The 12,754-nt window shown below is 32.4% G+C and overlaps 1 protein-coding gene across 2 annotated transcripts in view; it reads left to right on the top strand.

Annotated features, from left to right (window-relative positions):
* LOC140441734 (uncharacterized) overlaps positions 1-12,262 on the top strand; it is a 102,614-nt gene extending 90,352 nt beyond the window's left edge. For both annotated transcript variants that reach the window (XM_072532626.1, XM_072532627.1), the window contains exons 4-6: positions 6,050-6,251; positions 8,434-8,649; positions 11,114-12,262. In XM_072532626.1, coding sequence (XP_072388727.1) covers positions 6,050-6,251; positions 8,434-8,649; positions 11,114-11,202 — 507 coding nt within the window. In that variant the 3' untranslated portion in view covers positions 11,203-12,262. The remainder of the gene's footprint in view (positions 1-6,049; positions 6,252-8,433; positions 8,650-11,113) is intronic.
* The last annotated feature ends 492 nt before the right edge of the window (positions 12,263-12,754 follow it).

Genomic DNA, 12,754 nt, shown 5'->3' with positions numbered 1-12,754 from the left:
CGCATTATAGTACAGTAAAAGAAAAATATTAAATGTAAAAATATGAAAATAAATACTTTATACTTTCCCAAACAATACTCGTTCGTAGCAGTTCGTCTATCGTAATGGATCTTAGCAAGAGAGCTACAGACTGTCACAGAAATAGTGAGTGGACACTGTCAACTAAGGAAACACATCTAAAATATTTAGGTACAGTATCTTACTCGATTTTAAAAGAAGTAGAAGACTAACCTAATCACCTCACATTACCTGTAAATATGATGATCACCTGTAAATAACAAATGTATTAGATAATATGATATAGAACTTATTGATACGTTATTTGGTAATCTGCATTTACACACGTTTTAAACGATTAACATAACGCAATAAATAAAGGAAGGAAATAAGAATTCTATCGCACATATATCCAGACATACCTGAAGTTAATTGTTTAATTTATAATTGTCTTTAGTTCCTACATTGTTAACTTAACGACAGTCTTTTATAATAATAAACAATAGTTATTCAAGTAATTTAGATGCTGTGAGGGTCGTAATACTATGCTTGTTTTGTCAACGAACGATGAATATTCACAAATAGTTACACGTAACGAAATAGAGAAAGTAAATAAAAAAAGTCTAGCAGATCAATGCTGAACTAAAACGCTAAAACAATTATTACGAAGACTGCTAAAAATTATTTTATGTAACATTGAAAACAGAAGTTAATTTATTTTCCTTTTACATATAATAATGTAGTATTTTTATTAATCTAATTTATTGTCTTTATTTTATTTCAAAGGTTCTACATTTATAACACTTACAGGTTTATTAAAGTCTTTATTACGATATTCACTAATTTATTTAACAATATTTATTTATATTTATTTCCGGCTTACAATTTTAAACTCGATTTCATATTCAAAACTAGAACGGGTCGGCCTTAGGGGAGCAGCTTCGACCCGGAACTTTTCCATAGACCCTCTCATACTAATAGCTTCTTTGAAATGTCGTGAAGATAGTGTATATGTAGATGGAGAAATAAATGGTAGAAGGCATACGTTGTTGGTGGATACCGGAGCGACCAGAACCATTATACGCCCGACAGTTATAAACAGCCGTAAGAAACTGTTACCAACGAGGTTTCGACTTCGGGCCGCTACAGGTGAAAATGCCAACATTCAGGGAAAAATCCAGGTACAATTGGGAATTGGGGCAGAAAAGTTCGTCCATACTGTTATAGTTGCTGACATCGAAGAGGATGTTATATTAGGAATAGACGTAATGAATATGCATAGATTCCAATTGGATTTTAAGTCTGAAGATAATATCGCGTCGAGTTTTTAAAATGTAACGCGCGTATTGTAATAAATGTAAATAAATTATATAATTATTAGTGTGAAATAAATTAGTTATATTGTACAAATAAAGACTTTAAATAAACTAAGTGTTAGAACATTTTTATAATAAATAAAGTTAATAAATTAGACTAATAAACACAGTACAATAATTTGTTTTGGAAGCTCATATTTTTGGTTTTGAAGAAGATGTCCTAGTATATGGACTTTCTCATCTTTATTTATATTAACAGTTTACTGTTTTTCTTTTTCTTAAAACTTCATTATTTGCGACATGATCCAACCAGAATACTCTTATAGTATATCCATGTTCTAAACATCTCAAGACGGATTACTAAACCGATTTTAATGTTCCAAGCTTCTATTCTCCTCTATCAGGCTCCAAATCTGAGCCTGATTGTTATTTTGAAACTACGGTTGCTTAGTTAAATCTTCATTTTAAGGAAAGTGGATCTTGCCATTTCTATCTGTATTCTTATTTCTAAGATAAACTTGTTCGATTGGCTTCTATTGGGTGTGAGATAAGGCTGTGTACTTTCGCCATTACTATTTAATACACTGAACAATTATTTACACAAGTACTTGTATAAGTACTAATAAAACAAAAACCATAGTTATCAGTACGAGGGGTCAAGTCATAACACGGATCCAGATAAAAAATGAAGATATTGAACAAGTGGACAAAACGAAGTACTTAGAAGTTTGGGTTACTGAAAACCTAAATCCAAAATCGGAAATTCGATCAAGAATAGAGCAAACATGAGCAGCCTTTTTGAAGAGGAAATTTCTGAGTAACCAAAGACTCAATTTGCAAATTAAATATCGGAAGATGGCAATGACAGAACAAATAACAACATTAATTAATAAAATTATTAAACACAATAAAATACCAGAAGAATGGAGAACGAACGAACTAATTCTACTGTTCTACCTAAAAAAAGGAGATAAAAAACAGCCAGAAAACTACAGAGGTATAAACTTGTTAAATACTACGCTAAAACTTACAACTAAAATTGTACAAGTACTAATATATCACAGAATAAGTTTAGTGGAAAATCGTGAAGATGCAATATTCGTTATAAAGCAAATTACTGAGAAATCACTAGAGTATAATAAACCAGCATTTCTGTGTCTTATTGACCTAAAGAAAGCGTTTGACAGAGTAAGACTCAAAGATGCAATCTACCTTCTGTATAATAGAGAAGTTCCCTAAATATTATAAAACCTATCGAAAACTTCTACCAAAACAACAAAATGCAAGTCAGAATAGATGGACAACTTACAGAACCTATAGAACTAGGCAGCGGAATTATAAAGAGGATTCATTGAGCCCCATGTTCTTTAATTTTATCATGGATCAAATCATCAAAAGCGTTAACAAAGGAAGAGGATACAGAATGGGAAACAAAGAAATAAAAATACTCAAAAATACTGTTACGCAGACGACGCAATATTGATAGCCCAATATGAAGATACTCTACAAAGACTGGTCCACAGATTTAACATAAGAGCAAAAGAATTTAATATAACAATCTCATCTCAGAAAACTAAAACAGTAGTCAGCAAAGAACCAAACAGATGTAAAATAGAAATTGATGCCATCAGTATTGAATAAATAATGGAAATAAAAGACCTGGACAAAGAAGTGAGAGATCAAGTACAAAAAGCAAATAGACTGACAGAATGCCTTAATAACACTATATGGCGAAACAGACACATTGACACTGAGATGAAGTTAAGAATTTATAAAGCGAGGGTAAGACCAATAATAACATATGCCTCAGAAACAAGACCCGATACAGCCACAATGCAAAGGCTACTGAAAACGGCAGAGATGAGAGTACTGAGAAGAATTATAGGAAATATGCTGAGAAATCGAGTGAGAAGTGAAGAAACTAGAAGAAAATGTAACGTACAGTATATAAATGAATGGACACAAAATAGAAAAAAAAAAGAATGGAATAACTACATAAGCAGAATGGAGGAGACCCGTGTCGTCAAAATAGCAAGAGATAAGTCACCAATCGGTAGAAGAAGTATCGGACAACCGCGCAAAAGATGGAGTTACAACCTTCCATATTAATCCGCCAATGAACAAGCAGAATTGCTTATAAAGAGGAAGAAAGAGAAGAAGAAAATATCGTAAGATAAAATATTATATCCACTCTATTCTTCTTGATGATGCTGCAACTTGGACAGTTAGTGTTGACATAATGAGAAAGCTGGAAGCTTTTGAGATGTGGCTTTTTAGAAAATTTTTGAAAATACCATGGACCGATCATATTACGAACTAAATGGTGTTGCACAGAATGAGAAGAGATAGGGAATTTTGGACCTACATTAAAAGGAGAAAGACAGCATATTTGAGGCACTTACTTAGAAATGAGAAGTATGACTTGTTGCAGCTGATTATGAAGAGTAAAATCGAATGAAATGATTATCTTAGAAGGTCATGTCGAGTATCGAGAATGGAAAGAATCAGGAATGAGGAAATACGAAACCGTACAGGAATTAGAGATACTCTTTCAGATAGAATACAAGGAAGGCAATTACAATGGTATGGTCACGTGATGAGAATGGAGGAGGAGCGGTGGCCAAAGAAAGCCTTAATGTATGTTCCGCCAGAAATAAGGAAAAGGGGAAGACCACCAAATTCCTGGAGAAGAGAAATTACAAAAACAATGCAATCTAGAGGCTTAGAAGAGGGAGATTGGAGAGATAGGAAAAGATGGAGGCTGAAATGCGGGAAGCGGCAATCGCCGTAGGACCCCCGTTATATGATGATGATGAAAATCGAATGAAAAAGGACGATAGACGAATTTGCAATGGTTATAGTCAACCTTCATTAGTGGAGTCGACACTAGAAGAAGAAGAAGAGTTGGCTTCTCTTAGATAAGTCTGGTTGTCTTCAAATGTGGGTTTCAGCTTATGGCTATCTTGGATCTAGTCTTGTTAATTTTCAAATCCAGATCGTCACCTTATCTGGCTAGTTGTTTAATATAAGTTGGAGATCATTTGCGCTATCTGCTAACCCCACTGTACCGTACCTAGTGATCTAGATTATAAAGAATTAGTTTTAGAAAACCTGTACACAATAGGCTTGAAGGCACCGTTGCTCAGTCTTGGTAGATTATGGGCGGGGTCTAAATGGGAGCGATAAATTATTGGCAAAAATGAACATAGAATTTAATGGACCTAGTCATGTATATTCTTGAAATAAACCGATAGTAAAAAGAAAAAAATAAAAAAAAACCGGCTGCTCTTATCATGTTACATGAAACCAAATGGATCGCAAATTCCTCTGCAGAATGTAGTAGGATCTGGTTACCAATATTACAAGAAGAAATCAATAAAAAGAAAATACGAGGTTAGTAAGGTTCTGAAACTACTTTCTTATGCTATGTTTAAGTTAAATATTATGTTTTTATGGGATTAAGCCACAATTATTGCTTGTGATTGTGATGAGAATCACATTTTGAATTAAATAATTTTCATCACAATCACAACCAATAAGTGTGGCTTAATCCCATAAAAACATAATATCTAACCACTACCTATTAGTAAATCGATGACATAGCGAGAATACATACACAGTTTGATGTTAATATTGAGAGTAAACTAAATGTAAAACTAAATACTTACCATTTCGGGATAGTATTATGAGGTTTTTTTCCTGGTTTTTTCTCATCATTCACAATGGAATTACTACCGAGAGAATTTTACTGTCACGATCAAGTGTGGTTGTCTTTTTAAAGACAAATAACATGACATGATTTTTCTGATAGGTATTCTCAAGTTAAAGTTTATTCCATATAATCGAATGAACTTTATTAGAACTATGTTCTAATAAAGTCGTTCCAGGAACGCACCTTCAAATTCCTCTACTTTAAAATGTATAATATATGTCCGAATTGTCAATATGAATAAATCAGAACAAAGAACAAAAACAAAATTTGTTTAAATGTTGAGATGGTTGCAGGTGTGAGCATATATTCATGAATGTTAGGGAAATAAGTACTTATAATCCGTAATAGATTTTATTAAAGTTGAAAAAAGAGAGAATGGGCTACCGGTTTCACTGTTTACAAACCTTTACAGCATCTTCAGGCTCTCAAAAAACTAAGGATATCAGTACAATTCTAATATATACATCCAATGTAACCTGATAAGGTTATCTTTGTTATGAATTCTAGTAATTCTAGTCTTGCATAAACTCTGCCTTCCAGGTACTCCCGGAATCAAAGCATACACAAACATACACACAAATATGAAAAATGATAAAAGTTTCGCATTAAAATATATATATGAATGCACGTCGTTACCCCTTATTTAGACTGACAGTGTTAAATTAAAAAAATATAAAAGGGGTTTTTAATTTGGGGTATTTGTTAAAGTACCACGATATTTTTGGTTATTGGTTAAAATTTGTTTAATTTGTATTTTGGGAACGATTTCCGAAGGGGAAATCAAAATGTCAAAATAAACTTAAGTTAAACTAAGATTGTGGTTAATTTCTAATAAAAATAGTAAAGTGAATTTGTTTACGATATCGAAATTGTAATTCTCCGCGCTCAAGTTTTGACTAGTGTTTCTATCTTTACCTCTGCTGTTCGGAATCGTTGTCGTTACTTTGATTTTCTCTTCATTTATTTTAAGGCTTTTCATGGCTTAATATATTACAATATTGATTTTTTTCTAATATTGTTTTAGATAACAACCATAAATGGAGCCAAAGTTCAAGAAGAAAGTCAGGACATTGATATACCACAAGGAGTTGCACATGCTATAGATAGAGTAATGTTCCCACTGCCAGTAGGAGATATAGTTCAAACACTTCAATCAGATAGAGAACGAAGGTTTACTAGTTTCTTGAGGGCTATTTTTGCATCAGGATTAGACGAAATGTTACAAGGTTTGTATAAAAAGACAATTTTCTCGAATACTTCAGCCTGAGTTTTCTCAAATTAGTAGCTACTTATTCATTCAAATTTTTCTCTTCATCTTTTATCGATGATTCAGGAGTTCTTTAATCTTGGACTTACCTGTTTTCGTCTAGTCTATTTATATGAACTGTGTTTAAGTGACACCAAAAATTTCTTAGTTGTTCAATTCATTAATTGCTGATCAGTATGTTTCCAATATCAAATCGTTTTTGAAATCAAAAAGTTTACCAAGAAAGGCAGTAATATTAATCGACAATGCTTCACCTCATCCTCAGAATTTGAACTACTCAGCTATGGAAAAATATTGGAAACAATTTTATGACCCCATTTAGGATGACCATCTCAATAAGGATTAATCTTCGTTTATTCAAAGTTTGGTTAAAAAAATGTCAAGTTGTGAAAATACCATTGTATCATTTTTTTTTGTAGGTAGCTTTAAGATTAGTGGAGAGGTCGGAGGAAACTGCCGCCTTGTTGTTAGTGAAACTTTGTCGAAATATTCCAGCAAGAAACGCTGCGAAATTAAAAAAGATAAAGTATAATAAAAAGATAAAGAAGAAGATAAAGATAAAAAGATAAAAGATAAAGATAAAAAGATAAAGATAAAAAGATATAGAAGAAAAATATAGAGATAAACAATTTTTACAAAAGTAAACATATATACCCCCATATAAAGCATCTACTGGAGAACTTCCACTTTCTTAGAGGAGGTAATATCTAAGCCTACTTATGCCAACTACAATTTCATCAAATCAAAGTAACTCAATACTTCAGAATGTGTTCTGTGATCGATTAGAAACCACGAATGGAAAAAACGATTAATCTGTTCATTTTACTATCCTGTATGAATCTATTTATCCAACTTAAATTTTAAATTTTCAAATACTTACATTTCTTCAATCAAAATCACTACTTTGTGGACACTTCATCATCATCATCATCATCATTCAATCTTCGCTTATCCACTGCTGGATATAGATCACCCTCATAATTTTCCATCTATTTCGATCTTGTGCCTCTTGCATCCAATTCCAATGACAACGTTTTAGATCGTCAGTCCAACGTGTTGGTGGACGACCTCTGCTTCGGTAGGCATCATCTCTTGGTCTCCATTCCAGTATCCGCTTTGTCCATCTATTATCTGTCATTCGAGCCACGTGATCTGCCCAGTTCCATTTCAGTGTTGCTACTCTCTCTACTGCATCAGCCACTCCTGTTCTTTGTCGTAGCTGGCGATTTGGGATCTTGTCTCGTAGTGAAACGCCCAACATAGCAAGCTCCATCGCCCTTTGACACACACAGATCTTTTGAACTGTTCTCCTTGTTATGGTCAACTTTTCCGCACCGTAAGTTAACACTGGCAAAACACACTGATTAAACGTTTTTCTTTTAAGGCATATTGGTATATCAGACGATTTGAAAATATGGTTCAGCTTGCCGAAGGCTGCCCAAGTCAGTCTTATACGACGGAGAAGCTCAACGGTTTGGTTATCTTTTCCTATGCGGATCTCATGACCTAGGTATTTATAGGCCATTACCTGGTCTATGGATCTTGTTCCTACGCATATATATTCGCTGACTACAAGATTTGTCATCATCTGGGTTTTGTGGACACTACCTTTTCCTTATACCAATATCAGCCTAACAAACCTAAATAAATCAAACATACCATCGATTCAAATAACCCCAGAATTTCACAGGCTATTGCACAAGCACAAGCAAATAGCCAGAAGAGCGTTCAATAAGATGAAAGCAGTATTATACAGTGAAAAGCTGGGAAGAAAAATTAAAGCTAGAATATTGAGATGAAACGTATTCTCCCTCCTCTGTATTTTTATGGAGTTGAATTCTGGACAATTAGAACAATAATAGAACCCTTCAGAACTGCTGCAGACAGAGTAAAATGGGCCATGATGATCGCCAATGTCCTTAAAGGATGAGTTTCACGAAGAAGAAGAAGTATAGGCAAAGGAACATTCTGAGATCGAGAAAAGGTCACCACTTTGGTCTTATCACTGTTTATTTTTATGTTCAATTATCTTATACTAGATTGAGTCTGTAGATAAGTCTTTCAAGACCCAAGTTTGAATCTGTCATCAAAATTGTATCAATGAATATAAAATAATTAAAATTATAATATTTTTATTTCAGGATCAAAAATATTTACCCTCTTAGCGCCCACAGAAAAAGCATTTGCTGGATTATCTGCAGAAGATCTCAGCAAATTGGTAACGGATAAAGTTCTAGCAAGGGAACTAGTACTAAGGCATCTCATAGCAGGCACATTGTACACAAACGGTATGAGGTACTACCAGATTAAAGATAGCCTTTTGCAAGACAGACAAATTACTTTTAGTAAACAATCAGGTAAATGGATTTTTATTTTATAAACGATTTTTATTATAATAATATAAATATACACGAAAAATACACGAAAAATAATTCTTTAAAAAATTCAAATATTTTTCCTAAGCTCAATTTTAATCCAAAAAATCTGAAATAAATGTGTTTTTGGGCCCGAAAATATTTAAATGACAATTAACACTCGAATAAAGGTTGGAAAAAAACAAAAATTGTTATTTGTCACATTTAAATGAGGTTATGCGCTTAAAACATTTGAAAAAATATCAAAAAATGATATTTTTTGATATTTTTATTGATTATTTTTTTGAATTTCAAACTTTTTCCGAAGCGAAAATTAAATATCTAATCCCGCCATTCAAAAGACCGGAAAAATACCCAAAAAATATTTATTTGGAAGTTTGGCAAAAATTCCCTACATAACCTAAAAATTTTTTGAAAAATTCGAATATTTTTTCTGATTTAATTTTGATCAAAAATATGTGAAAAAAATCAGAGCGTTTTTGGACATTAAAATGTATGTTCGTGAATTTTTCAGATTTTTTCATTTATTCAGATCAAAAGGAAAAAAAGGTTTTTTTCAAAAAAACTCATTTTTTGCGATAGTGGACCCCAAGAACCACCTAGGGAGGTAAAAATTTGGCTAAAGGGGTTTTTAGTTTCTAAATATGTATTATAAGTGCCCAAACCCAAATAAAAATCCAGCTGAGTGCAGATTTTACCATTTTATCCTGCTATCATCATTTCATCATCATCATCATCATCCAGCCTTCATTTATCACGTCTACTGCTGGATATAGGCCTCCTTTAAACTCCCTTATTCTTTACGATTTTGTGCTCTTTGTTGGCAATTTTTGGTGATACGCCTGATGTCTGCCCAGCGTGTAGGTGGTCTTCCTCTACTACGTTTGTCTGCTCTTGGCCTCTAATTTATAATTTTACTCTTCCATCGTGAGTCATGCATTCTCCCTACATGCCCTGCCCAGTTCCATTTCCGTTTCGCTATGCGTTCCCGCTATAGCCTTGTCTTCATGATCGATTAAATCAGGCAATAAAGTAGCACTTTTTCCGTGTTTCGCTTTTTACAAAGTTCATGCATTCATTTATTATGCTTCCTTTGTTGAAGTTTATTTTGTTGTTCCTCTTCCCCACATAACAAACTAACAATAATAATTTTTGGATCCATCTTTCATGAAATACTTAAATCCACTGACTGAGCTGACCTGACTTAGTCAATAAATGCGCGTTACGCATTTCATTCCGGGTGGTAGCGGTACGTTCCATTGACGGACGATTTCCAAAAGTTTGCCAAAAATTACCTGCATAATCTAAAATTTTTTTGAAAAATTCAAAAATTTTTCCTGATTTTAATTTTGATCCAAAAAATCTGAAGAAATCAGAGGATTTTTGAGGATTAAAATGTATGTTCCCGAATTTTTTCAGATTTTTAAAGCAAAGGATCGCTCAGAAAAAGGTTGCTATTTGGCAACTCTAAAAAATGAAAGAAGAAACTAAAACAATAAAAATTTATTAAAATGAAACAACTTGTTCTCTAAACGAGTCAAACATGCTATGGTTATGCGATGATACATATTTAGAACTCTATTAAATGGAGTAAAGTCCTGGACTCTCAAACAGAACAAAATAAAAATATCGAAGTTTTGAGAGGTGTGGCTACAGTTGGATAGTGAACTATTATTATAAAACTAATTTATTATCTTTATTTATTATAAAATGTTCTTTCAACACTTAGTTGATTAGAGTCTTTATTTAATTTATATACAAGATTACACTTAATTTATTTTACATTATTTACACTATTCTAATGTATATAATTTATTTCCGCGTTAGAATTCAAACTCGACTCGATCCAATTATTCTTTTCAGACTAGCTCTTACAACGAAAATTCCTCTATATATATTTATTAACCGTTCTTCTTTAGTTCCCTAGAATTCGGCCGTGGTGACCCTTGAACGTTCTCGAATGCCATCGATGCTAGACAGGTTTTTTTATAGGAGGTGACCCGAGGATATTTACCTACTAAAAAATACTTGTTAGAAAAATATGTTTACAGCTTAAATATGAGTCATATTTATCGTAACAATAGTAAAGATACAATAAGTACAACAACATAGACCTACGATAATCAACATATTTTCAAGTCTTTTGAACAATCCCTTATGTTAACAGTCTACTGGCTACAATTGGCTTGCCTTAACCTGAGTAGGTTTTAATGTTTCTAAATGCTTATTACTAAGGAATATATCTGACTGTCCTGATGGTACGTTTATTCAATGTACTTTTTCCAATCTTTCTAAATTCCACTTAAAAAGTTGAAGGAAAAAGTACATTGAAGGAACAAAAGTAAATGTGAATTGTAACCTATAGGTTCAATATTTTTGTTATATTCGTTTAATCGTCACAATTTTTTGTATTGTTAATTAATTAATTACAATTAATTTGTTTCAGGTAAAGTGAAAGTGAACAACAACCTTCTAACTACACAAAATATACCAGCAACTAATGGTGTCATACACGCGATAGATACTCTTCTTTAGACGTCTTTTTTCATTATTTATTCGGCATTTTCTATCAGCAAATAAAGAAAAACCAACCAGTTCGGAATAGCCGTTCCATGATCAAAACACGAATGAAGATATTAAATACCTAATCAATATTATCAAGATTTTAGTATTCAAAAAAATACATTCATAAACCAACAGCATTATGTGATTACTATTATTATCTAGCACTCATTGGTTTTTAAAGTAAATATATCACACATAAGATATATTGAAAGTATGATTAGAACACTGTTACAATAGACAAAAATGCTAGCCTTGTTTTAGAAAATAATTTATAAAAAGAGATCTTTTTACTCTAGTAAGGTAGTCATTAGTTCATGTATTTTAAAATGTTCCATTCATAGATAATAAAAACCAGTAACATACTTAAAGTAGCCTCTGTGGTTACACAGCCAGCAGGATTCTTCCTTGGCGTGAAAAAGATCCGGGTTTTAATCTCCACTGCAAAAAAAAAATTAAGAGCTTAAATACATAAGATAACCGTAGTTACCGAAGACAATGCTGCAAAAAACATATGTACTCTTGTGAAAGATTCGCCAAACCCATAATTTCCATGGATCTTGTAAAAATGAACCACATTTTAACATTAGCACCTAGATAATATTTACATATATTAGAGGCTTGTTATTTAAGTATGGACATAATCACTCTGGGTATTACCAGAAGGAATCATGTAAATGCTTGCATATACTAGAATGTAACGAAACTATAAATGAAAAGACAAAATATTTTCTGATTTATACATTTTTTCTTCTAAAAAACAAAAAAATATTTTGGTTACTGAATATTACGTAAAAGAATTTATGTAAAATTTTAATGTTTTAAATACCGATTAAATAAATAATATGTACCTATGCTTTTAGAGGTCATTTTAAAGTTAAACAATGAATATCATATTAGAGTAAGTTGTAAATATTTTGGTGTCATAGGCATGAACTATCTATTACTATTCTTTTAAATTATATTATTTAAGTTTATAAAATAGTCTAAGAATTTGTACATTTATTTGTAATATATTATTTTTATTAGTTTATATTTTGTTTCTCCCATTCAAACCTTATCCTAAAAAATATAGTAATTACACGTTCAGCCATGGTTGGCATCAATGTGATGCCTCACTAGACTGTATTCTTGGGACAGTGAGGAATCACTCTAATGCCACACTTCAGTTTTGTATTAAGGAAACCCCGTTATGAACTGCAGCCCACGTAACATTATAAATGATTGTAAGTTGGATAGAGTGGTTCGACTATACAGTGTGGCGCACCGAAAACGAAACAGAGTCATTTACTGGCAGATCATTCCTTTTTTGAAAAAACGCTCGGACCCGTCGATTTTGTTTTCGAGGGGGACACAAAATTGGCATAAAATCACTTTAACATTTGCAGCCCCTTAAGCGGGGGTGGCATCATCCCTAAAATCTTAAATGAAAAGGGGGGTCGAATGATCCATTATTTGAAAGGTCTTTCAACTCCCTTTATAATGATGTAAAATTCATGTATTCAATTCAGTAGTTTTGGAGATT

The sequence above is a fragment of the Diabrotica undecimpunctata genome, chromosome 5, assembly GCF_040954645.1.
Source record: "Diabrotica undecimpunctata isolate CICGRU chromosome 5, icDiaUnde3, whole genome shotgun sequence".
Lineage (NCBI taxonomy): Eukaryota > Metazoa > Arthropoda > Insecta > Coleoptera > Chrysomelidae > Diabrotica > Diabrotica undecimpunctata.
The sequence above is the reverse complement of the archived record's forward strand: the minus strand, read 5'-3'. Positions and strand labels throughout refer to the sequence as shown.